Raw genomic sequence first — 27335 nt, 5'->3', positions numbered from 1 at the left:
TATACTGCTTTGGTTTGTCTGTGTCAGCACTACTGACCCGGTCCAGCATGCCCATGATGTACTTGGTATCAGTGAAGGGGCCAATCTCATTGCAGCACTTCCCATAGACGATAGTGAGGGCCTGTAGGCACAGGCACTTCATGGTGACTTTGGGTGTGAGCAGGAAACGGTGGTAGAGCTCATTGAAGAACTCATAACTAATAGAGGGAAACAGAGAGAGAGAGCACGAGAAAGAGAGTGATGTATGGACGGAGGAATATTGTGATTGAAACGTTTACTTTGGAAAGATTTAACAATTGAAACATTTTAAGTTATGCCTTTCGATTGGATGCAAGAGCAACATTGTCATTAGATGGCTTAGACATTAGACGGCTGATCATGTCGTAGGTAGAGGATATCTTACGATCTCTTGATGGACCCCGACTCGTCCGTCTGATCCTCTTCCAGCAGCAGACGCAGGTAATAATCACCAATCTTGATCTCATCCGAAAGGCACTCGTACTTGACCTGCAACACACACACACACACACACACACACACAACCCACACACACACATTAGCTACCAATCCACATGCTGTGTTGATTAATGATCATATCATCGGAATTTGGTTTGAACCATGACCTCAAACTCCTGGTGGTTCCAGGAAATGACGCTAGCGTTGCCCAGCTCGCGGTCTACACCAAAGGCCCTCATCTCGCCCTCCAGAGCATCCCGCAGCTCCTCCCGTGTCTTCAGGTTCCAGATGAGGTTGGGCCGTGCGTGGTCCAACTGGAACCTGCGACAAAGGAGAACCAGAGATGGGACTACTTATCCAAAACCAAAATCAATCACTTTTCATACATTGATTGAATTTATTTCATAATTTAAAGTAGAAAGCTGCTCCAGATGGAGAAACATTTATATACATGAAAAATGATCGAGGGCAAAACACAATTAAGCCTATACTAGTAAGAGAGACAGTAAGGAAGCTATTTTGTGAGTACATGACCAAGTGTAGCTACCTGTAGTAGAAGAGCTCCCAGTTGGCTTCAATCTTGATCCTCTGTCTCCTCTTCCTCAGAATGACAGGCTTTTGGTTGGGGTTCTATAGAAGAGCAGCCAAGAACAATGTCAGTCACTCACTACTACACATTCTCTCTGGGTTGTTGGACAACTGCTCTACATGAAAGGATAAGACAATGTGAGTGGATGCCACGATTATGACACCAGCGTTTATGGTAGCCTGAGTGCCAGTCTTTTTGTGCTATCATGCCAACTCCTTGTCACTCACTGTCATACAAAATTGTCATGTTTGGCATGATAATGACAGTAATGGAGTTGGCAAGGGTACATACAGATCTGGATCTAGACTACGTTAAAAAAGGTACAACAGTCAATAAACAGATGATAGATAAAAACAAATACGAAGGTATGGCATGTATTGAATAGTGATGGGGGAAAAATGTATAGTTACATATCGGGATATATTTTTATTTGATTTTTGTGACTAAATCTTTATACATTCTTGTTGGGGGGGGCTACATGCACAATACACAAATTCATATAATTGAATAGTTAGCGTGCATCAAAGAGCAAAGCGGTCATCAAGGCAAAGGGTGGCTACTTTGAAGAATCTCAAATATATTTTCATTTGTTTAACACTTTTTTTTGGTTACTCCAATATTCCATGTGTGTTATTTCATAGTTCTGATGTCTTCACTATTATTCTACAATGTAGAAAATAGTACAAATAAAGAAAAACCCTTGAATGAGTAGGTGTGTCCAATCCTTTGACCTGTACTGTATATCTATTCCCAAATATTTAAAATGGGAAACGATTGGGATTCCATGTCTTGAGGCAGGAGGGCAGATTTGGTTAGATTTACTTGAGATGGAGCTGAATTTGTCTATGATCTTCAAAGCGTTTGGGAGGGATTGAGGAACACCTTACTAATATTGAGTTGCGTACCCCCCACCCCCCCTTTAACCTCAGAACAGCCTCAATTCATCAGGGAATAGACCCATGTTGATTCCAATGCTTCCCACAGTTGTCAAGTTGGCTGGATGTCCTTTGGGTGGTGGACCATTCTTAATACACACGGGAAACGGTTGAGCGTGAAAAACTCAGCAGCGTTGCAGTTCTTGACGCAAACTAGTACACCTGGAACCTACTACCATACCTTGTTCAAAGGCACTTAAATATTTTGTCTTGCCCATTCATCCTCTGAATGGCACACATACACAATCCACGTCTTACTTGTCAAAGCTTAAAAATCCTTCTTTAACCTGTCTCCTCCCCTTCATCTACACCGACTGAAGTGGATTTAACAAGTGACATCAATAAGGGATCATAGCTTTCACCTGGTCAGTCCATGCAGGGAAAGAGCAGGTGTCCTTAATATTTTGTATACTTAGTGTATAAATGAGATGTCGTGATCCGCAGAATGGAGAGATATTGGTGCAATTTCTTTCGATTTGTCGAATTGCCAGGCTCAGGGGCTCCATAGACAAAAATAGCAGAGGTGAGATGGGATCACCTTGCCTGCAACTTCGAGTTATTCTGAATGGAACAGAGCAGGCACTGCCTAATATTACTATGTCTGAGGGATTGGCATATAGAATTTAAAATCATATTAATGAAATTGGAGCCAAATTCCATATTATCCAATACCGATCAAAGATATGACCATTCTAGTCTATCAAATAATTTTTCTACGTCGATAGAACTGCCCATGGAGCATTGGTTTCTGATGAAGCATGTAATGGAGGCTGTCTTTTTTTAACAAATACGCTTTGGGGACAGGACGACAGAATTTTAGAAAATAGTTTCATATCTGTGTTTATCACAGATAGAGAGCGATAGTGAGCGCACTGGGTGGTGTCATGAACCCTTTTTTTATTTAAATAAAAGCTAAATTAGTGCTGCATTTACCCCTTCCAAATAAACCTTTGTGAACGGCTGTGTTTATCATTTCAAGTAACAGTGGACCTAATTGGTTCCAACATTTGAAATTGACCTCAGGCGGAATACAGTCACAACCAGGTGATTTGCCTTTATTCATGTTATCCAATGCCCCTTTGAGTTCATATAGAGAGACTTGTAGGCTCTCAAGCTGGCTTCCTCTGTTGAAATAAAAGGAGTTTTTATATCTTTAAAAAGAAGACTTAATCTGACTGGATTTACAAACAGAGGTGTACAATTTGTTATAGAAAAGGGAGAATCTTCAGTTGCTTAATTTAGTTTCTGATAGTAATTCACCTGTGACAAATTCAATAGTGGCAATATCTGCTAATTGATCATTACTGCAAAGCTTGTTTGACAGTAGACAATATTATTTTTGGAGTCAAGTCATACTGACAATATTGGCTGTTGGCTATACCTGCCCCAAAACTCCAGTGCTTTTCCTTCATAGCTTGTTCCCCATCTTTTTTTCTTTAAATAGGGACTGATTAAATAGGGATTAAATGGGGACTGATTAAAACTAGTTCTCGCATGGCTCTCTCTTGTCCCTCTGCAGCAGACATATGGTGAGTAATATGTTTGAACATCTAATCTCAATAAAATCACAGTATCAAATCGCAATACATTTACTGACCAGATCAGTCACTCAATATAGTCTTCGTTCACAGTCACTCCTGTCTTTGTCTGTTCCCTAAGGCTAGAACTGAGATGGGAAAACAATCTTTCTCCCATAATGCCCATTCATCCTGGAACATGCTTCAGAAGATTTTAAAGTTAGGGCAGTTAGTGTCCTTGCCTGTTTTTAAGACTCTGATCGACAACACTGTTTGTGATAACTGCAGTTGTTTCTAATCTTCAATTGTATCTTTAACTTGTGACTGTCTTTTGTGTGTATTCTGTATTTTTCTGTAACGTTTTATGGACACGCTGCTATTTCCCTGTTTTGCCTTCTTGCCAGGTCACCCTTGCAAAATAGGTTAACCTCAATGGGTTTTAACCTGGTTAAATACTTTTTTTTTTTAAATCACAAAAATGTTTTACCGTATTGATAAATTCAAATGGACGGACAACATTTAATGTCACTGACCACCAGGTGAAAAATACTGTCATGATAACAAACACCAACAAAAACACAACCTTCGGCATAAACAGTGACAAAAATCGAAATACAGAGATGGGATCACACAACATAATGTGTTGCATGAGCTCTAAATGATTGACAGGTAAGAGGGGGAGGGGTCAAGAGGGAGGATGAGGGGGTCAGTTCTACTTACCAGGTTATTTCTGTCCTGCTGCATTTGATTGACAGCCGAGAACCACAACAGGCAAGAGAGGGAGCATGGGGCAAGAGACAGAGAGAGATTATTGGTCCTCAGTTGGATCAAACAGAAATGCTTCTCAATGACGTTAGGTCACAAGGTCATCTGCATCATAATCCAAATCTTTATCGACAAAAACAGACAAAGACAGTCTCCAGTCCAGATTCAACCACATTTATCAAATTAGTAAGATTTAAATGCAAATCATAACAGTTGTGGTAGTTATTTGAGTGTTTTGTGGTGATTGGTTGGCAAATAAAAGTCCATTCAATTATTGATTTGAGCTGGGATCACCTATACCCAGATTAAGCCTTTAAAAATTGTCTCATTCAGAATCTGCACTAATAAATTCCTTTTTATCTTAGCAGACTAAGAAAAACTAGTGTGATGAGAGAAAATCCCAGGAAAATGCCAAATTATTAAGGGTAGGTGAACTTTGGTTTGTGGCAGCGTCGTGGACCAGTTGATATAACTTGATTAAAGATTTGAAGGGAAGCCAGAGCAGAAGCAGCTGTGGCCCGTACAGGAGGACAGAGTGTCTTCTGTTAATGACTGACCCGGTCAGATGGTCTACTCTACGGCACAAATTAGTCCTAACAAGACTTGTAATTTGTTACACTATGTTACTGTAAATGCTTGCAATACATTCTGTCACCATAACTCACGGTGTTATTCACTCAGGGGCATCATTCATACACTTAGTTGCCCAAAGTAGAATTCATTATACTTTAAAACCTCTTAACCTCTCTGGGATATGTGGGACGGTAGCGTCCCACCTGGCCAACATCCAGTGAAAATGCAGTGCGCCAAATTCAAATAAATTACTATATAAATTCAACTTTGATGAAATCACACATTCAATATACCAAGCTGTGAATCCAGCCAACGTGTCAGATTTCAAAAATGCTTTACGGCGAAAGCAAATGATGCTATTATCTGAGGATAGCACCCCAGTAAACAAAGAGAAAAGCATATTTCAACCCTGCAAACGCAGAAATAAAAACATAACATCTCAAAAGTTACCTGTAAGCATTGTCTAAACATTTAAAACTGCTTTTGTAATACAACTTTAGGTATTTTTTTATGTAAATAATCGATAAAATTGAAGACGGGATAAACAGCGTTCAATACAGGATGATAAAGCGTAGGGAGCATTTCTGGTCACGCACCTCTATCTAACAGTACACTTCAAATTACCTTCGTTCTGGATGGCCACTTCTTCATTACACAAATTAAAAACCTCAACCAATTTCTAAAGACTGTTGACATCCAGTGGAAGCGATGGGAACTGCAAGCCCCTGCCTTAAAATTCTAGATTCCCAATGAAAGCTCATTGAAGAGAGAGTCACCTCAAAATAAAAAAATCATGGATGGTTTGTCCTCGGGCTTTCGCCTGCCAAATAAGTTCTGTCATACTCCGAATCATTCAAACAGTTTTAGAAACTTCAGAGTGTTTTCTATCCAAATCTTCTAATAATATGCATATACTGGCTTCTGAGCCAGAGTAGCAGGCCGTTTACTTTGGACACGCTTTTCATCCGGATGTGAAAATATTGCCCTCTGCCCCAAAGAAGTAAAGAACAAATTCTTATTTGTTACTCTTGACGACGCTGGGGCAATTGTGCTCCTCCTTATGGGACTCCCAATCACGGCCAGATGTGATGCAGCCTGGAATCGAACCAGGGTCTGTAGTGAAGCCTCTAGCCCTGAGATGCAGTGCCTTAGACCGCTGCACTACTCGGGAGCCCATGGCTAGCATATGCACTGCTTACTTCATGTGTGGTGTCTCTGCTTGTCTATGTGTGTCAGAGGGATCCACAGAAATCTTTTTAAAACCTCTACAGGATCGGTGGGTCCCCCGCTGGACAGTTGAGCTAACGTAGGCGAATGCGATTAACATGAGGTTGTAAGTAACAAGAACATTTCCCAGGACACAGACATATCTGATTTTGGCGGAAAGCTTAAATTCTTTTTGGGCAGTCTTAAACTTTGCACGTACACTGCTGCCATCTATTGGCCAAAATCTAAATTGTGCCTGGGGTGGAATAATACATTATTGTCTTTCTCTTGCATTTCAAAGATGACAGTACAAAGAGAACAAAAATGGTTGTTTTTTTCTTTGTATTATCTTTTTTACCATATCTAATGTGTTATTCTCCTACATTGATTTCACATTTCCACAAACTTCAAAGTGTTTTCTTTCAAATGGTATCAGGAATATACATATCCTTGCTTCAGGGCCTGAGCTACAGGCAGATTTAGGTATGTTATTTTAGGTGAAAATTGAAAAAAAGGTGTGGATCCTTAAAACTTCTTTGGGATAGGGGGCAGCATTTTCACTTTTGGATGAATAGCGTGCCCAGAGTGAACTGCCTCCTACTCAGTCCGATGCTAATATATGCATATTATTATTAGTATTGGATAGAAAACACCCCAACGTTTCTGAAACTGTTTGAATGATGTCTGTGAGTATAACAGGACTCATATGGCAGTCAAAAATCCAAACAGGAATGGGAAATCTGAGGCTCCGGTTGGAACATTATTGAACATTTATGATAAAAACATCCTAAAGATTTATTCTATACTTAGTTTGACAAGTTTCTAAGACCTGTAATATAACTTTTTGAACTTTTCGTCCAAATGGACGAGAACGCGCTTTTGGATTTGTTACCAAACGCCCTAACAAAAGAAGTTATTTGGACATAAATGATGGACATTATCAAAACAAAACAAGCATTTGTGGAACTGTGATTCCTGGGAGTGCATTCTGATGAAGATCATCAAAGGTACGTGAATATTTATAATGCTATTTCTGACTAATGTTGACTACCCAACATGGTGGATATTTCTCTGGCTGGTTTGGGCTCTGAGCGCCGCTCTCAGATTATGCTTTTTCCGTATTTAAAAAAAAAAATCTGACACAGCGGTTGCGTTAAATAAAACATTTATAAATAAAATATCTGCTCAGTGGCCTCATAACAGCATAGAAAACGGTTTGTTAGAATGTAAACCCACAGGTTGCCCAAGTGTCTCCCCCAAGCCAGGTAATGGCAAAGCTGTTGGATGTTAGCCATGCTAACTGGTACTACAGTACCTGGGCCAGAATGAAGCCCCTGAATGGGGAAGAAAAGTGAGCAGCGAGTTCCTCTCCTCACCTCCTTCTGGGCAATGCCCATTTTGTCCCTCCAGTGCATCAGCACAATGTCAGCCTTCTCCTTGGCAAACTTCTCTACCTCTTTGGCTGCTTTGCCCGCCACCCGCTGCCAGTCAGGCACCTTTTGCCGACCAAACTGGTCCTGTATTCGACAAACAGAGAAAAATATACAGTACTGCTAACATACAAGCACACATTCATTTCTAAAAAGGTACCACAATAGAGTGGGTACAGGGGAATTTGGGCTAGTGTCTCTACAACAGGTTACCGTGGCGATCTTGACATTGTCTCTGATGTGCATCCTGTCCACATCTTTCTTCGGAACGGGATCAAGGCTGTCCAGGTATGCCAGCAGCCCCGTCGGCTGAGGGGAGAGAGAGATGGAGAGAATGTACACAATATCAAGTTCCCTGCCCCTGACAGTATGGATGGTACACAAGTGAAGTGTCTGAACACCTGCCTAGAGCCTCACCAGTATTCTCTTGAGGAGGTTCATGGCAATGGGGTTCTCTGCAGTCCACAGGCCCACAAGGTGACGACTTAGCTGCCTGTGGGAAAACAGTTAAAAAACCATGAGTGAGTTTGTCAGAATCCTAAATTGAGATAAAGATACATAATTTGGACTGAGTAAATCATGCATGGATGTTATGGGAGATTTGTGTATAAATCTGAAGCAAACAGATTTCGACCCATTGTCCTTTACCTGTTGGTGAGCATCCTCTGGTCTGAGCTGACGGTGAACATGGAGGTGTGTAGGTGTCTGGGCAGTGCCCCCTCACTCAGAGCCAGCTCCTGCATCTTAGTGGCTATCTCCTTATCCCCCTCCTTATAAACAAAACAAATATTAATCTTGATCATCACCAATACGATCACTAAAATTCTTCTATTTTTCATATCAAGTCCTGCTCCCCCAGCCTCACCTCAATGATGGCCTTCATGACCAGTCCTGCTCCCTTCACAATGGCCATAGAGGGGTGCTAACAAAAACAAAAAAAAAGTCACATACCTTATACAAAGCAGGTCATACAAAGACACTGTAGACGCTCTTTCGTCTTTTCAATTTGTCTTTTCGTTTTACCCACCTCCACCTTTTACCCTCTTTCACTAATTGTTTTTCCTTGTTAGGAAAAGTCATAAAATCCACAATCCTCCCATCATTTCCCCTTTCTCTTAGTCTGAAAACCAAACAAATAAATGAGCATATCCGTTAGATTCCATACTACCTTTCTCTCACACCTCCTAGCTACCTGGAAGAGTTTGAAGAGGCTGCGTCCGTTGGAGGCCACCATCTCTAGCAGCATATCAAACTGCTGACCCTCGCTGGTCTCACTGTAGGGGGCGCACAGGGCAAAGGTCAGGAAGTCTAGCAGCGAGCTGATCACCAGTGCCCCTGTGCCGTGTTCCTAGAGGGAGGGTAGAGAAGTGGAAGAAAGAAGAATGTAAAGAAGACTGTCAATAAAGAACGAAGATGGCTTCCTTTGGTTTACTGCCGTGTTTCGGGAAGACCAACAAAAAAAGGTTAGTAGAGGTTGAGACTGACACACGTACCACGTTGCTGACAAACTTCTCTAGAAGGTTCTCCAGGAATTTCTTGGAAGACATCAGTGACGCCTTGTTCAGTTGCTCCTGACGCAGGTCGTAGTCATCATGCATCGGCTGCAAATTAAAATTGCTATTCAATTGAAAATTCTCAATTTAAAATTGTGCATTAACAAAAGCACTCACAGTCCGTGTACGGTCATGTCGCCACACCAATATTGTGTGTAAGATGGTGTGTGTGTGCTTTCAGTACCTGCTCAGGGAATGCAAATTGCACTTACACACATAAGAGCACAGAGCATGTCTATGGCGGCGTGTGTCACTCCGTTGTTGTTCCTCTTCAGAGCCTTCACCGTTTTCACCCCCAACTTCTCCCGGAACCTGCAAAACACACACAGATTATACTAGACAGACTCACTCATTCATTTCATTGACATGATAGGGAGACAAGGGGGACAGTCATTGACACTGGAAATTCAAAAAGGGCCTTTGATACACAAATATCTTTTTCAATGGGTCTGGGGGTTTATTCTCAATTCCACAGGAACCAAGAATAGAAATACACATCCTCTCATACATCTCAGTGACCCCAGAGGAGAGAGAGATAGTGTCCTGGATATATGAGAGAAAGAGAGACCCAGTTCAGAGAGAGAGAGAACGAAATAGAGAAAGAAAGAGAAAGAGATAAGCACACAAACTGTACACAGGCAGACAGAGGTGAAGAAGAGATGGACTGATGACATCACTTCTCTTTTGCTCTCCCAGTGTTTGAGACAGATGAAAGGAGAGCAGACAGACAGATAGCAGGCTAGCCAGCCAGAGACAGACAGTAGGCCAGACAGACAGAAACAGAGCAACCGGGCAGAGGCAGACAGACGTAGTCGGTCAGTGAGTCAGACAGATAAGAGGCAGAGAAGGAGGGAAAACAGACAGAGGGCAGACTGAGATGTATGGATTCATATTTACGTTCCATCTGTGAATCCAGACCCTTGACCAGACCTTTGAATGACAGAGTATGTCTGTTACCTACACGCTTACCACAACAATAATACACAACACTGCATAGCAATAACTATCAGTAGGAGAGGGGGGTGGAAAGAGAAGAAGGATGGGGAGAATGTAGCAGTGGTGGGGACAGATGAGAACAATTAGACAGTCAGAGCTTTGAAGGAGGGAGAGAGGGGTAGTGAGAAGTCAGGAAGAAATGTTAGCAGTGTGTTTGTGTGTGTTTTGATGCCTTACTTGGGCAGCTGTGTGAAGGCCTGGAAACCTGCCTTGGAGGCTACGAGGCGTCGGATGGCGTGAAAGTGACTCTCCAGCTCGGCATTGAGGCCTGGCAGCTCACACTCCTGGGACAGCAGGGCCAAGATGGCGTTACTGATCAGCTTCTCCTTGTTCTCTGAAAACAGACCCTGAGAGACGGCCGGAGGAAAGGAGTGTTAAGGTAGGCCTAATACACTTACAAACACACTCTCCTTGGTAGGCTTGAACACTCACGTCTTGGGTGACGGCATGCAGCACGCCGCTGTAGGATACGTTAGCGTTGAATCTGAACACTGCGTCGGCAAAGCTTCCATCTGAGAATGACAGACAGAGACACTTTGTCAAACTAGTTCTCATCCGAGCCTGAAAGTTCAAGCCTGGTCCGACATTACATAAATTAAATGAGCCCGAGCGCGAAAAAGGAAGATTTCTAGAAAACAGTATATTGATTTAAACTGGTGTTGAGAACAATGTGGCGGAGGCGGGCTGAAGCTGAGTGAGGAGACGAGGAAACGGTCCTTGGGCACTGGTTCTCAATCCTGGTCCTGGGGACCCAAAGGGCTGCACATTTTTGTTTTTGCCCTAGCACTACACTGCTGATTCACATTATCAGCTCATCATGAGGCTTTGAATCAGGTTTGTAGTGCTAGGGCAAAAACGTGCACCCCTTTGGGTCCCCAGGACCAGGTTTGAGAACCACTGCCCTTGGGCCTACAAAAAGAGCAGAGAGAGGAAATCTCACCTTAGTTATGATCCACTGAATGACGAAAATATTGAAATAAAGTAGGATCATGTAATTAAAGGCATGTATCAAATTGTTGCTTAAACTGAAACCCCCAAAGTCATATCCAACCATTATACAAATTTAAAGCAATAGTCATATGTGGTTACCTACATCATTTCAGCACCGTTTTGATAGGGACAGCACCACTGGGGATTTTTAAAATTGAATTAACCCTTATTTTACCAGGTATATTGACTGAGAACACATTCTCATTTACAGCAATGCCCTGGGAATAGTTACATTGAAGGAGGGATAAAGGAGCAAATTGGAAGCTGATTTTGATAATTCAATCAATGTCAGAATTTTGTATTCACTGAATCTCCGTTTGGATATTTGGTAGGGATGTAACGATTCATCGCTAAGTACCCATCCCTGATTCATACGTTTAAGATACTAGAGCATCGGTCTGCAGATCCCAAACCGATCCAAATGTAGCATGCGGTCAGTCAGAAAAATCGATTCAAATATGACAAATCGCCATGTCACAATTATATATATAATTTTTAGATTATATTATTTCTACCTTCAGAAAATACCTGATCTTTTGTGACAACTGATGCATCCTCACCTTCAGTGTCGAAGTAAGCATGTAATGGTGTTGACAGTCATTGATCTACACGTAATTTTCCATGCCAACCCCAGGCAATATTAGTAGTCTACTGTAGTCAAACGGCGCACTGTGTCCAGCTTCACGCACTGACCAATGCGAGGTACGCGGCCTGATCTTACACATCTGCACGGTACCTTCAGCTTCAAAGGCAAAAAATTAAATAAGATAGTCAGCTTTATTAGTTGAGTGACAACCTATGTAATACTGGACAAAATTATAAACTCAACATGTAAAGTCCTTGAAATGTTCCATATACACAAAAAGCTTATTTCTCTCAAATTTTCCTTCACAAATTTGTTTACATCCTTGTTAGTGAGCATTTCTCCTTTGCCAAGATAATCCATCCACCTGACAGCTGTGGCATATCAATAGGCTGATTAAACAGTATGATCGTTCCACAGGTACCCCTCGTGCTGGGGACAATAAAAGGTCACTTTAAAATGTGCAGTTTTGTCACACAACACAATGCCACTGATGTCAAAAATGTTGAGGGAGCTTGCAATTGGCAGGAATGTCCACCAGAGCTGTTGCCAGAGAAATTAATGTTAATTTCTCTACCATAAGCTGCTTCCAATGTCGTTTTAAAGAATTTGGCAGTATTTCCAACAGGCCTCACAACTGCAGACCACATGTGACCACATCAGCCCAAGACCTCCACATCCAGCATCTTCACCAGCTGATGAAACTGATGAGTATTTCTGTCTGTAATAAAGCCCTTTTGTTGGGAAAAACTAATCCTGATTGGCTGAGCCTGGCTCCCCAGTGGGTGGGCCTAATCCCAAATTGGTGGGCCTTTCAGTCATGTGAAATGCATAGATTAGGGCCTCGAATTTATTTCAATTGACTGATTTCATTATTTGAACTCTAACTCAGTAAAATCGTTAATTGTTGCATGTTGCGTTTATATTTTTATTCAGTATAATTTGATAGGTTATTGTTATCTATGCGCGGTTGAAAATGTTTTACCAGAATAAAAGTAAACGGTCAAAACCATTTGATTTTGAGATGGGGGTGAAATCCAAAATTATATTGATAAATAACTAGCTCAAACACTTAATCTGCAACAATGAATTAGTGGGTGATGGTGATTTCAGAACCCAAGTGGGGGAGATAAAATTACATTTAAAAAAATATGCCACATTGCTGCCCCTCCCCTAATCTGATAGGGGGGTGCTAGATGCCTAGTCTACCTCATGGCTCAGCTCAGGTGCCTACATAGTACATACATCATGTACATACACACAAAAAAAATTAGGCTGGGGAAAGGTTAACTAAATTGAGGTGAGTGCTCATGATCATCTTATTCATGTATTAGTTGATCAGAACATTTTGCCAGCATGTTACGTAGCTTAAAAAAGTGGATTTTCCTCTTCACTCTCATAGTAGCCCGTGCTACTCCCGTCCAAAAGCCGACAACTTGTTTGATAATCAATCGATGCGCTTCTCCTGATACTGAGATGCACTGCCTGTCGTGGTCTTGTAGATCCTCGTTCTCACGAGTGCACTCCAGCCTAACCGTATTGCAATTTGAAACACAACCACAAATTTTTCTGGCCCAGTCAATATTAGAATCCTGGCGCCGCTAGGGGCCCCAGCTGTTGCAGCTGAGAAAGAGTGGTATTAGGATGAAGGTGCGCAGACACGCACAGTTTTTCTTTAACACAGCACAGTACGGCAAGCCCATAACCCACTGCGTATTAATCAATTTCACAGAATTCGAGGGCCACAGAGTTCTCATTCTCAGGCCAAACCCAAAGTTAACCCCTCAATCCTTTAGAGATACAACAATTCATTTCAGTGTCAAATTCATTTGGGCACACCTGAGCGATTGCTATTGGACAAGCTCAGGTAGTACCGCCCAGTTTAAGTCAGTTTTCCTCCATTTAGTGAATACTGAACACACCCCAGGTCAAAAATCAAACCTGTGATAGGGGTGTCACTCACTAGGGGGCGCTGCCAGAAATTTGAGGTGCAGGCTCTCCACTTCCTCGTCCACGGACATGCTCATTAGGCCCCAGCGCTGGCCCCGCTGGGTGGGGGCCATCTTCACACACACGTCCCTATTCCCCGACGCACGCACCCCGTCCAGCAGGCTGGCCATTAGGGAGTCCCTAAACACACACACATATCAAATTAAGTCATGAGAAAGAGACAAGAATATGCAGATATGACTCACACACAGAAAATATATAAATAGACAACGATGCAGGATCGGGAGTACAGTACATATGAGCAGGGTGTGAACGGAAACAGATTTAGTGAACTTAGCCAACAGAAAAGGAAATGGGAGGGCAAATATGCCCTGATAGAGCTGTTTTGTGCGGTACCTATCTGTAGAGCAGTACTTCCTGATCTGGCCTCTGATGAACTCTATGGTGAACACCTGGGGGTTCTCCGCATCACAGATGAGAGCAAACACCTGCACGCGCGCACACACACACAGTAATTTACAATTTGCTTGAAAAAGACAAACATGGCATTTAACAGAGCTTGAGGCAAAGGCCAGGTCATAGAAATAGAATGAATAGAAATGACAGTTCTGAAACCCACATAACACAAGGAAAATTAGACTTCTACCAATTCGATGGGTCAGCCCCAGTGTTTGTGTTGGAATTGTAACAGCCACTCACCTCTCCAAAGGGCTTGATGGTGACTATGTTGTAGGAGGCTGGGTCTCTCTCCACCAGACATGTCTCGGTCAGGCACAGGATCCTCTTGATGGGCTCCTGCCAGGGACAAACAGTACAGGAGAAGTTAGTCTCAAGCTGATAAGGGCCAGTTGACTACAAAGCACATTTTAATCTCAATGTCCTAACAAAGTCAAAATCTCCTCAGAAAAAAGGTAAACAGGTCAAATAAAAAGGAAGGAACGATGGTGATGGCAGTTAGATCCTGACCGAGTGGCGCGGGGAGACCTTCTGCACCACGAACTCTGCCAGGGAGGTGATGCAGTCATCTGAGCCGTACTTCCCAAGCCGGTCCGTCACAAAGTCCTCGAAGGTAAGCGGGTCCTTACGCAGCCGCAGAGTGATGCCGATGAAGTTAGCCGCGTGCTCAATGGCGCTTTTGATGATCTCGTCCCGATGCTCTGACGCAAACAGGTGCTGAGGGGGTTGGATGGGGCAGATAGAGAGAGGGATGGGGAGGTGGTGAGAGGGATGAGAGAGAAGAGAAAGAGAGATGGGAAGGTAGAGAGAGGGGGGTGACGGAGAGTGTGAGCGAGTGCAATTAAAACAGTACGTGCGCGAGTCAGTCCTGGACAGTGGAATTTCTCAAGGGAATAAACACATTAAACCTTTAGAGACTAAGAGGCACACACACCCTTCCCTACCCCCCCCAGATACGTACCAGGCGGCTGAAGCCCCCATAGAGGATGCAGAAGCCCCCCTGGTAGTCGTTGAGCTCTGCAAAGCACTCCAAGGAGCGGTAGTCGTAGGAGCACACAACCCGGTTGGTCTGGGGGTCAATCTGGTCGATTCCCCCCGGGGTCACCTCCAGGCTCACTGATTTCCGTGTGTCGCTCCAGTGGTGCTTGTAACAGTTGTAGCGCTGACGGGACACACACACACGTTAACAAAGTGGACAAAACTGGTCATGGCATCACGGCATAATATAGCTCTGGTCCAGGGTGTTACGTGCAGCTTGGGGAAGGCTCGGCGTCAGCAAGACACACATACAGTAACACCCCGGACCAGAGCTAGACATGATAACGCCTAGAGATCTATCAGACATTCAAACGCAAACCAATCAATCAAATTGACAATGTCCGTTTTTTTTATCCCTCACAACTAATGGATATAGAAACTGAACCACTATAGAAGACCCTGGTTTACAAAAATATGAAGATAATCCTTGTCTGTGCCTGGCTGCCCTTTTAAAAACAGAATGCGTCCCAAAATGATACCCTATTCCCAATGTAGTGCACTACTTTTAACCAGGGCCTATAAGGGGATAGGGTGCCATTTGAGACGTAACCATAGTGCTCGTCTTTGAAGAGATCACCAGGAAGTTGTATTGATCTGTGCTGTAGATGAAAGTCGCCCTTTAGGGGAGCAGGTGAGTGGCTGCTCTATTCCAACCTCTCTCTCCCAGGGAAATGGGATTGTGCTGATGGAGGGGAACACAGACAGAGGCTACGTGGCACCCTATTCTCTATATAGTGTACTACTTTTAAACCAGTGCAAATGGCACTACATTGGGAATAGGGTACCATATTGGACGCAGTGTGAGACACTAAATAAAATCCTCAGGGTTCCTGACTGAGTCTGCTAGACCAGCTCAGTGCGGAGACATCCTATTATTATCGTCAACTCAGGAAGAACAACAACCAGAGGTTGCTCCACTCTGCCCTTCTTCCTCCTCTTTGCTCTACTCAACATGGCCCTGGGGTGTGTGGCGTGTTTGTTTTACTCGTCCGTCCCCCCTCCTTTGATTTGTTCTTATCGCCATTCATATTCTATTCTCCTCTATAGTGTGGTCATGCATTCTGTAAAGGAGCACTTCATTCTTTTGGTTCTCCTTTCACTCGTTTGTTCAGGTCTTCATTCCCTCCCTCCTTTCGCCATTCCCTCAGTCAAGACTTACCCTGCCAGTGATCTTTCCCTCTGAGAAGTCTGTTCTGAACCTCTGCAGAGAGAAAGAGAGATCAGATTAAATATGTATTCACTGTAATCTGGGCACGTATTCATAATACTTCTCAGTGCTGAATTTAGACCTGCTTTGTCTTCTACATCATAATGAAGAAGACTACGTGACACAGGGGCGCTGATCCTAGATCAGCGCTATTAATGTATCCTGGATAGGTAGGAGATTGAGATATCACCCTTTGAATAAGTGTAATTACACATCAGAGATGAGTCAAGTCACTATGCTGGTCAAAAGCTTATGGAAATATCAAACTCAGAGTCTCTTACACCTTTTCAGGACAATGATTTCATGACAACGCAGTTTGTTTTATGCATGGTGTGTGAGAAACAGCTCTGTCAAGGGACATGAGTGAGAGAATCTTAAGATTTTTGTTTTTGGACAATGAGCAATTTTGCAGCAATTATTTGTTGCCTTCCCTGCGATTTAGATCTGTTCTTGTGTGTGCGCATTCTTGATAACTTAATTGTGTTTAATGTATTTGATGGTGTTTCTAAAGCAATTTACAGTCAGCCACTGTTACTAATGTGTTGTAAGCATTCTCGTGCAAAAATAATGGTTGAGGTGGGAGGTGGTGATTAAAGGGGCAATCTGTGATTCAAACAATGACAAAGCAGTCATCCCAGGTAGCCTCGTGGTTAAGAGTGCTGGGTCAGTAACAAAAAGGTCACTGGTTCAAATCCCGGGGGCCGACTAGGTGGAAAATCTGTTGATGTGCCCTTCAGCAAGACACTAAACCCTAATTGCTCCTGTAAAATCGCTCTGGATAAGAGTGTCTGCTAAACAAGTAAAATGTAATCCCACCACTTTTTGGGGTAAACAGCTGAGGGGTGGGACTTAAGAAATGTAACCATTCAAATGTATAGATAGGGCTATGGACTGAAGTTACACATGGTTTACAATTAAATGGTTTTACAAACAATCGGCTAAAACAAGCTTATATTTTGGGTTCTGATGAGGGTTAAGGTATCTGAACTCCTGAGGTATTTACAAGTTATATTCTTCCAGAACCAATCATGTCTTCCCTCACCAGTGCCTCTGTGAGTAGCTCTGTCCTGTGCTCTGTGGAGAACTTGAGCGTTTCAGACTTCTTGCCGCTGCCCTTGCGGAATGTAAGGTTGAACTCGGTGCCCTGGCCCTTTCCCACCGGGGTGATGCCGCAGATGTCCCCATACGGCCACTGCAGGACCACAGAGGAGACAGAGAAAGAGGCAAACATGTCACTGAGGCATGTCACATTCACTAAAGCCAAAAATTACAGATCATAGATTTGCATCCAAATGGTGACAAAGGATATAGCGATCACAAGGATAATGTCACATGACTCAGACAGACACCTAATTAAGGGTTTTAAAATGAGCCCACTGACCTGGTTTGTGACTTCGAGCGTGGCAGGGTTGTACGTGGTAATGCCATGAGTGCCCACGGAGAAGACTCGTTTGTACCTGGAATAGAGAGGAGGAAAGCTCAGTCAGTCAGATACCTACCCACACAACATCTGTTATACAAAGACCTACAGGACATTGCGAGGACTGGGTAGTATCCTAGCGGTTAAGAGGTTGGGCCAGTAACCGAAAGGTTGCTAGTTCGAATCCCTGAGCTGACTAGGTGAAATCTGTTGATGTGCCATTGAGCAAGGAACTTAACCCTAATTGCGCCTGTAAGTAGCTCTGGATAAGAGCGCCTGTTAAATGACAACAAAAAAATAACAATTGAGTTACGGCATGGACACGTCGGTAGCATTTGCCGGCCAAGAGTACTTAGCACCTCTGAACACAGTGCCGGACGTACAGTGAGTTCCAAAAGTATTGGGACAGTGACACATGTTTTGGCTCTGTACTCCTCCTGCGGGGACGGGGGCTGAGATGAAAAATGAAATAAAAATACTATACTAATTTCTCACCATTACAATAACAGGAATAACAGAGGTGGGTATTTTTTGGGGGGGTATGATATCTGTGCGTCTAACTTTCTCACTCATCATTATTCACGATTATCCCTAATCATGGTAGCATCCACATTTGTATTTATTATGGATCCCAAGGTAGCATCTACACTTCCTGAGGTCCAGCAAAATTAAGGAAGTAATACATGTGAAAAACATTACAATACACTCATAACAGATTTCACAACATATTAAGTGTGTGTGCACTCAGGCCTCTACTCTAGTACCACATGTATATGTGTGTATGTGTGTACTTAAATGTAAATGTAATGTAAATGTATAGTGCGTATGCTAATGTGTATTTGTATAGATGTGTATGGTTGTGTTGCTTCACAGTCCCCGCTGTTCAATAAGGTGTATTTTATCTGTTTTTTAAATCTAAATTTTACTGCTAGCATGAGTTACATGATGTGGAATAGAGTTCCATATAGTCATGGCTCTATGTAGTACTGTGCGCCTCCCATAGTCTGTTCTTGACTTGGGGACTGTGAAGAGACCTCTTGTGGCATATGCATGGTTGTCCGAGTTGTGTGCCAGTAGTTTAGACAGACAGCTTGGTGCATTAAAGAACACCCTCTGTGTTCTGTTAGACTGGTAACTCTATCCATAATATAGCAGGGGGTGTACAGCCATAACAGACTGTCAAAAGCTGCACTAAAGTCTAACAAAACAGCCCCCACAACCTTTTCATCATCGATTTCTCTCAGCCAATCATCAACACAGTAAATGCTGTGTTTTTTGAATTTATGTAGAAGTGTTTAGAAACATATTCTATTGTTATTTACAATAGAAGTGACTCCGAAATTTAAAAAAAATACATTATTTATCATTCTTTCTATTGGGCACATAACAATCTGAAACACAACCAAAACGAACAGCAAATGCATCCAACAAATGTGTAGTGTTCCAAGCTTGGTGTTGCCGAGTCATTGTGTGCTATGAATATATGACCAAATACTTTAATACACAAGTGAATGTCCCAATCCTTTTGGTCCCCTAAAATGGGGGGACTATGTACAAAAAGTGCTGTCTAAACTGTTCACCCGATATGGATGAAAATACCCTGAAATTAAAGCCGACAGCCTAAACTTGAACCCCATATTCATTCTACAGCCTAAACAACAAGTTAGCTCACTGTAATTTGCTAACCGAGTGCAAACCAATGTAGAAACAGCAGAAAATGTTGGCAGTCCGACGCCTACCAGCAGGTGTTCCCTGAAAACAAACTGCGTCAAACGAACTCTGAATGAATGTCAGATAAAGGCAGACCATCATTCAGTGAGATTTCTCCTGTAGGGGCAATCTATTCCCTACATAGTGCCCTACTTTTGACCAGAGCCCTACAGTATGTGACTTAGTCAAAAGTATTGCACTATATAGGCAATAGGGTTCCATTTGCAACTTAGGGTAGCTCAACATTCAGTAAAGAAATTGACTGGAGTACTGCAGTAATGGTGGTGGACCTGAATGGCTTTGCTGCTGAATCCTAAGTGGTGGCATATCTGAAGTGACAGAGGTTAGACCAAGCACTGGCTCGGCTGGCGAAATCCATTAACATTGACAAATTGATGCAAAAAAAACAAAAAACAGTCAATGCTCCCGAAATACCTCTGGAGCAGGAAATAACCATAGTAGAAATAACTATTATGTCGGAGGAGTTCGACACTGGACAGAGTGAGATGAATGGACCAGGGAACTTGTATGTGCATCTCAAATGTCACCCTATTCCCTAGTGTATTAATTTTGACCAGAGCCCCTATAAAAGGAATAGGTGCCATTTGTGAGGCAGACGATAAATACTGTACCAAAATGGAGCGGAGCTCTAAACAACTGCTACCGTTTTGTCACTGGAACTGAATAATAAGTAGGGTTTAGCTAGCGAGTAGCTTGCTGACACTGAGGGAGACCACAGTTGAGTTAATATAAAATCCCAGGGAAGCGTGCTTGAGATCTGAGAAATGTGAGCGCCTGCCACATTCAAAGGGAGTCAAAAAGGGCAGTCACTGTAAAGCGATGACTGTGTGTTTATAAGTGTGTGAAAGCGTGTCGGGGAGGGGGGGTGGGGGGGGGGGGTCTGCTGATCTAACAGCCCAGTGCACCCTGCCCTAGCTACCTCAGAGTGGATGAAGACTTTCCTCAAGGCTGCACCCTTGATCGCTTTCCTCCACATAAGACCGAGGGGGAGACTAGGCTAGCTTGGCACGTCGCCACTCACACAAAGAGAGAGACACGAGGGCTAAAACTTAACTGACTTCCCTTCACTTCACTACTAAGGCCTGAGATGCGTCCCAAATCACACCCTATCCCCTATATACAGTACTTCTGACCAGAGTCCTATGGACTCGAGGTCGACCTTTGATCCACGCCAAAGTGTGTCCAGATATCAGTGATAGAAATACAGGGGTAGAGTCTAAGTTTGGGTGGAATCTACAGTCTCTGCATCCCTGTAGCAGAGTCTACCTCCATTTCAATCCTTATGCAAGCACATCGTTTCCCTTTCATCCTACCTTGAGCCAACTCACTCACTCGCTCTCCCTCCCTCCCTCTCAGCTCTAAGTGCAGGGCCCCTGCTCTGCTATGAGGGCACCCGCTCTGCTATGAGGGCACCCCTCTACATGGAGCCTTTGTCCTTGCTGCTCAGTGGCTGGGCCAGGCCTAGTCACACGACTTGTTAATTATTCATCCTCTGACCTGTACTCTCCAGGCAGATAGTGCCCTGGTATTCGGCCCCCTTAAGTTAATACTTTGTAGCGCCACCTTTTGCTGCGATTACAGCTGTAAGTCGCTTGGGGTATGTCTTTATCAGTTTTGCACATCGAGAGACTGAAATTTTTCCCCATTCCTCCTTGCAAAACAGCTCGGGCTCAGTGAGGTTGGATGGAGAGCATTTGTGAACAGCAGTTTTCAGTTCTTTCCACAGATTCTCGATTGGATTCAGGTCTGGACTTTGACTTGGCCATTTTAACACCTGGATGTGTTTATTTTTGAACCATTCCATTGTAGATTTTGCTTTATGTTTTGGATCATTGTCTTGTTGGAAGACAAATCTCCGTCCCAGTCTCAGGTCTTTTGCAGACTCCATCAGGTTTTCTTCCAGAATGGTCCTGTATTTGGCTCCATCCATCTTCCCATCAATTTTAACCATCTTCCATGTCCCTGCTGAAGAAAAAAGGCCCAAACCATGATGCTGCCACCACCAGTGGGGATGGTGTGTTCAGGGTGATGGGCTGTGTTGCTTTTACGCCAAACATAATGTTTTGCATTGTTGCCAAAAAGTTCAATTTTGGTTTCATCTGACCAGAGCACCTTCTTCCACATGTTTGGTGTGTCTTCCAGGTGGCTTGTGGCAAACTTTAAACAACTACAGTTTTATATCTTTATGTTTGAAGCCTGAAATGTGGCAAAAGGTCGCAAGGTTCAAGGGGGCCGAATACTTTCGCAAGGCACTGTACAGGAACTCAACCAGCCTAGTCTAAGCACAGCCCAGCACATACTGTAGTTGCTAGGGCCAGGAGTTTTTCCTGACCATATGACCTGACCAGGACATACTCTGGGCCCGGGTTATAAACTAACTAGGACACCAAGTTTTTTTCCTGGGCAGGTCACATGGTCAGGAAAAACTCTACATAGCCATAGCCTACATGGGTCAGAGGTTATGAAAAGTAGAGGGCAGGGCTGGCTAGGCTGCTACTCACAACAATAACAGCCATTATACAGGCATTCCCTCCATGACCTCAGAGTGCTTTACATCATCATAAAGGCACTGCTATCACATTTCATACGAGTGTTATTGGAAGCAGTGGAACATTTAATTGGCAGGGGGTGATTTCCATGTAAAAAGCCCCATGAGCACCAACATGTGAAGTTCATAGGAGCATATGAAATTGGGTGTCAAATGAAAGCCAAGAGTCAATATTTGAGAAATTAATACATATTTTGAAACAATTTTCCATTCTAAAAATTTGTAATAAGCAGAGGCTTTGATATCTGGTCAAACAGAAAAAGGGTCTTCGAAAACAACAACCAGAAAAAGTCTTAAGGTATTAGAAATACATCAAAAAACAATGTTGAAGTAAAGATCCCTGCCAACTAATATCACTTATATTTAGTCTGAGAAATGTAATGCCTTGAAATTCCATTACCAAAAATCCACATATCTTTAAAATATTTTCACATTTCTCAGAAGTAACAAGGTAGACATATATACACACACAAGTGTTTTTACAGATAACAATTCATCAACAAAATTGGTAAGTGATTAAAACTCGAAATTCCGTCACCAAATCGGCGACAATGGGAAAATCACAAAAGTCAAACCACAGTTGGGTTCAGCACAGTACACAGGAAAGAAAAGTAGAATATAGTTCAGTAGAGTACAGTACACAGTAGAGCACACGAGATTTGAGTACACTAACTCCACGTTCCAAACTTGTGAAACAGACGTTGATTGATTCAGATTTGGTCCTGTTTGGGGGCAGAGTTCATTAAAATAAAAAGTATGTGTGTAGAATAATACCCAAATATACAAAAGGAGGATATTGCATATTTAGGATACATCACCATGAAGAGAATGATGTTCATATTTCATAAGTATGCATTTCTGTGTAGTATAGACCAGGGACACATGATTAAATTATGTTACCGCAATTCTGTTACTGGGTGCAAATCCACTTTACTTACTGTAAGAAAAATAGATTTTTTTCAAAGGCAATGTGTCATGTCATAGCTGACACCCCATTCTTTCTGCAGACATCATTGAATCTTAATTTGGAGATATTTTTTTAATGTTTTTTTTTAAAGAAACACTTGGACACAAACTGCAGGAGATTTTTCCAAAATTCTGTTACCAAATTTAGGATCTGCACAGTTCTTGCAGTAAATGTGTTTTTGTCAAATGTTCAACGTAAATTGCTAAAAGTAGTCCTTTGTGCATGGAGTTGTATGGTTCGTTAAACTTTTAAATCAATGGTTTTTGTTTGGCATACATTTTAATGAGGTACAGAGGCCTAATGCAAAGGAAGGCAGTGATAAGCACTAAGGCACTTGGGTATTTTGTCTACAGCTGGAAAATCTATTGTCTACAGACAGCTAGGCTTTGGTACATGATGTACACACAAGCACACAGTGGAAGAGCCTTTCCATTGACTGAATCAACTTGTCTCTTCCCTCAACAATTCCTCAGTATTGTCTGGGACGGAGGAAGACAGTCGTGTGGGGGGTGTGTAAATGGAGGATGACGTTACCAGTGAATAATAGATATTACGGTTAAAAGGGAGTTTATATGAAGAGAAAGCACAAGACGCAGTGTTAGCGATGCATACTACAGCCCTAACCACAGACACAGCAGGGTAAATCTATTTGAATTCTATCACTTCTTGAAAGCATCACTTATGATTTAAACTAAACTTTTCATACATGTTCGCCCAAGAAGAAGTGGTCAGAAAGTGACTTCAAGAGATTATGGTGCTCAAAGTTGACCCATTTCGCATAATCTACGAGAGGTCGACCGATTATGATTTTTCAATGCCAATACCGATTATTGGAGGACCAAAAAAAAAAGCAGATACTGATTAAATCGGCCAATGTAAAAAAAAAAATGTATTTATTTATTTGTAATAATGACAATTACAACAATACTGAATGAACACTTAGTTTAACTTAATCTAATACATCTATAAAATCAATTCAGCCTCAAATAATCAAACATGTTCAATTTTGGTTTAAATAATGCAAAAACAAAGTGTTGGAGAAGTAAAAGCACAATATGAGCTATGTAAGAAAGCTAATGTATCAGTTCCTTGCTCAGAACATGAGAACATATGAAAGCTAGTGGTTCCTTTTAACACGAGTCTTCAATATTCCCAGGTAAACAAGTTTTAAGTTGTAGTTATAGGACTATTTCTATCTATACCATTTGTATTTCATATACCTCTGACTATTGGATGTTCTTATAGGCACTTTAGTATTGCCAGTGTAACAGTATAGCTTCCGTCCTTCTCTTCGCCCCGAACACACAGAAATACGAGCCTTAGGTCATTAATATTGTCAAACTATCATTTCGAAAACAAGACGTTTATTCTTTCAGTGAAATATGGAACCGTTCTGTATTTTATCTAACGGGTGGCATCCATCAGTCTAAATATTCCTGGTTACATTGCACAACCTTCAATGTTATGTCATAATTACGTAACATTCTGGCAAATTAGGCGGCCCAAATTGTTGCATATACCCTGATCTGGCATGCAATGAACGCAAGAGAAGTGACACAATTTCACCTGGTTAATATTGCCTGCTAAGAAAGGCGTTGATGTTTATGGTTAGGTACACATTGGTGCAACGACAGTGCTTTTTTCGCGAATGCGCTTGTTAAACCACCCGTTTGGCGAAGTAGGCTATGATTCAACAGGCATCACATCAATTATATGCAACGCAGGACAAGCTAGATAAACTTTTGAGCACTCAGCTGTACTTTTTTGAGTCTCATCCGTAGACACTCTCCGTACTGTTTCACATGATTCTTGTGTAGGTGGTAAAAGAGGTGAGTGGTGTTTGAGCCTGTTGTCGGGACTGGCTTGCAGCATATTTTGCAGGGGACGTTTCTGGTCAGTGTCAGACTTTTCAAACCCAAACCACGTCCATGCTACCGTCACATTCACTCTCCATGTTTGTTTGTTGAAAATTTCCTTCCACAAGTCACGTGTGGAGGAACGCAAAGCGTCGTCCAATTGATGAAAAATATTGCCGTAAAGAGTGATTTGTACAACAATGAAATAAACGATAGAGCATAATGTGAAACGATAGAAAAATGTGTATAGTCACACGATATATATCGTCATATCGCCCAGCCCTATCTTTAATTATGCAGACCGACGGATTTAAAGTAATTTGACATTGTAATACTTCTGACTGCCAACTTTCTAGCTCTGCCCAAAACTTCCGGACTTCATAGCATTCCCAGAAAGCATTAATTATTTAGTCATTAGTTTTACACTTGAGACATGACTCTGCCGTTGTGCTGTAGAATGTGAATTTTGTCTCTTGTATAATACATTTTATACATTAATTTATACTAGATTAAGCGTACATTTTTGTTAACTGTAATTGCATCAGTTACACTCCAACTTTCCCCTTATCTTGTGCCAGTATCAGTTATTTTTAATTCTTAGAAAAAAATATAAACTATTGGAACTAAGAGATTGTCAGTTGGATATGCTCTGTGCAAGGTTTTGTATATCTTACCTATCAAATGAACATCCTTTTCTAACACACAAGATTCCCTCAAGGTTGCTCTGATATCACAAAATTTCAATTTGATATCTTTTTAGAATGTAAACTATCAGTCCAAAATTACTTTTTAATTCTGTCATGGAAACATTTCAACTTTCAAATGGTACCACAAAGATGGTTCAGGGTCCACACATCATTTCAGAGAATGTTGACTTGACTGGGAATATATCTGTTTTAAATTATACTGTCAATCCTCCATAGAAATATAGATGATAGAATAGACTTTCCAATTTAATCGGAGTTTACAGTTTAGATAATTGATGGTAGTTTAAATGTTTAAAAATTAAACATGTTATTATTTCCAGGAAAACACGTGACATGACAACCCTGTTTGTAAGCTTTAAAATTATATCAAACTCGACAGTTTCTTTTCCAGTGATGAAGACATGGATGACGCATGGTATGGTAGATTATAGAGGTCGACCGATTAATTGGAATTAGGGCCGATTTTCAAGTTTTCATAACAATTGGTAATTGTCATTTTTGGACACCGATCATGGCCAATTACATTGCACTCCACGAGGAGACTGCGTGGTAGGCTGACTACATGTTATGCGAGTGAATCAAGGAGCCAAGGTAAGGTGCTAGCTAGCAATAAATGTATCTTATAAAAAACAAATCAATCAATCTTAACATAATCACTAATCATGGTTGATGATTGGGCAGGTCCTCACCAGACATCACCGGAAACATCGTCTATGGGCACACACCCACCGTCGCTGGACCAAACAGGACTGACAAAAAGTGCTCTTCACTGACGAGTCGCAGGTTTTGTCTCACTAGGGGTGATGGTCAGATTCGTGTTTATTGTCGAAGAAATTAGCAATTTGGAGGTGGAGGGTCCGTCATGGTCTGGCGCGGTGTGTCACAGCATCATCGGACTGAGCTTGTCGTCATTGCAGGCAATCTCAGCGCTGTGCGTTACAGGGAAGACATCCTCCTTCCTCATGTGGTACCCTTCCTGCAGGCTCATCATGACATGACCCTCCAGCATGCCAATGCCACCAGCCATACTGCTTGTTTTGTGCGTGATTTCCTGCAAGACAGGAATATCAGTGTTCTGCCATCGCCAGCGAAGAGCCCGGATCTCAATCCCATTGAGCACGCCTGGAACCTGTTGGATCGGAAGGTGAGGGCTAAGGCTATTCCCACCAGAAATGTCCGGGAACTTGCAGGTGCCTTGGTGGAAGAGTGGGTTAACGTCTCACAGCAAGAACTGGCAAATCTGATGCAGTCCATGAGGAAGTGATGCACTGCAGTACATAATACAGCTGGTGGCCACACCAGATACTGACTTACGATTTTGGACCCCCCCTTTGTTCAGGGACACATTATTCCATTTCTGTTAGCCACATGTCTGTGGAACTTGTTCAGTTTGTCTCAGTTGTTGAATCTTATGGTCATACAAATATCTACAGATGTTAAGTTTGCTGAAAATATTTTTTTTTTGCTAAGTATATATATATATATATATATTTTAGGCCTACATTTATTTGGTTTGCAACTATATTTGAAGAGTTCTCCATTTACCTTTTTAGATGTTATACATTATTTTATATTTTGCTAAATGCTTAATTGAAAATGTGCACAAATATTCTAAATAAAAGGAGAAATAATCAAATATGAGTAAGTACCTTTTATTTGAGTATAATTCAAAATGTAATAAAAAAAAAAGTAGGCATTCACATGTGGTCATCGTGCTATGTGCTATATATTGTTATATGAAATGACCTATTGAGATATGAGATTTTAGCCATATCTCCCAGCCCTAATTCAAGACATGGCATATGGGAGTGTAGTGAGATACCCAATGGGCTGGACGATTCTCTTCTCATAACAAATTTTGA

At 42.1% G+C, this 27335-nt stretch overlaps 1 protein-coding gene across 4 annotated transcripts in view; it reads right to left on the bottom strand.

The window, feature by feature from the left end:
- The window catches only part of LOC135522538 (dnaJ homolog subfamily C member 13-like), a 72983-nt gene that overhangs the window by 32518 nt on the left and 13130 nt on the right, over positions 1 to 27335 (bottom strand). For 3 of the 4 annotated variants that reach the window (XM_064948897.1, XM_064948894.1, XM_064948895.1), the window contains exons 3-26: positions 17626 to 17701; positions 17287 to 17436; positions 16197 to 16238; positions 14961 to 15161; positions 14510 to 14716; positions 14243 to 14338; positions 13940 to 14031; positions 13557 to 13723; positions 10453 to 10532; positions 10198 to 10367; positions 9922 to 9954; positions 9237 to 9336; positions 8965 to 9072; positions 8664 to 8819; positions 8337 to 8393; positions 8120 to 8241; positions 7889 to 7964; positions 7685 to 7780; positions 7418 to 7558; positions 4218 to 4235; positions 1004 to 1086; positions 624 to 777; positions 404 to 507; positions 38 to 197 (exon numbers count right to left, since the gene is read on the bottom strand). In XM_064948897.1, the coding sequence (XP_064804969.1) occupies positions 38 to 197; positions 404 to 507; positions 624 to 777; positions 1004 to 1086; positions 4218 to 4235; positions 7418 to 7558; positions 7685 to 7780; positions 7889 to 7964; positions 8120 to 8241; positions 8337 to 8393; positions 8664 to 8819; positions 8965 to 9072; positions 9237 to 9336; positions 9922 to 9954; positions 10198 to 10367; positions 10453 to 10532; positions 13557 to 13723; positions 13940 to 14031; positions 14243 to 14338; positions 14510 to 14716; positions 14961 to 15161; positions 16197 to 16238; positions 17287 to 17436; positions 17626 to 17701 (2689 nt within the window). The remainder of the gene's footprint in view (positions 1 to 37; positions 198 to 403; positions 508 to 623; positions 778 to 1003; positions 1087 to 4217; positions 4236 to 7417; positions 7559 to 7684; positions 7781 to 7888; positions 7965 to 8119; positions 8242 to 8336; positions 8394 to 8663; positions 8820 to 8964; positions 9073 to 9236; positions 9337 to 9921; positions 9955 to 10197; positions 10368 to 10452; positions 10533 to 13556; positions 13724 to 13939; positions 14032 to 14242; positions 14339 to 14509; positions 14717 to 14960; positions 15162 to 16196; positions 16239 to 17286; positions 17437 to 17625; positions 17702 to 27335) is intronic. The other variant, XM_064948896.1, reaches the window with a different exon arrangement.

This window comes from Oncorhynchus masou, chromosome 30 (genome assembly GCF_036934945.1).
Source record: "Oncorhynchus masou masou isolate Uvic2021 chromosome 30, UVic_Omas_1.1, whole genome shotgun sequence".
NCBI classification, from domain to species: Eukaryota; Metazoa; Chordata; class Actinopteri; order Salmoniformes; family Salmonidae; genus Oncorhynchus; species Oncorhynchus masou.
This window is presented reverse-complemented; position numbering and strand designations above follow the sequence as displayed.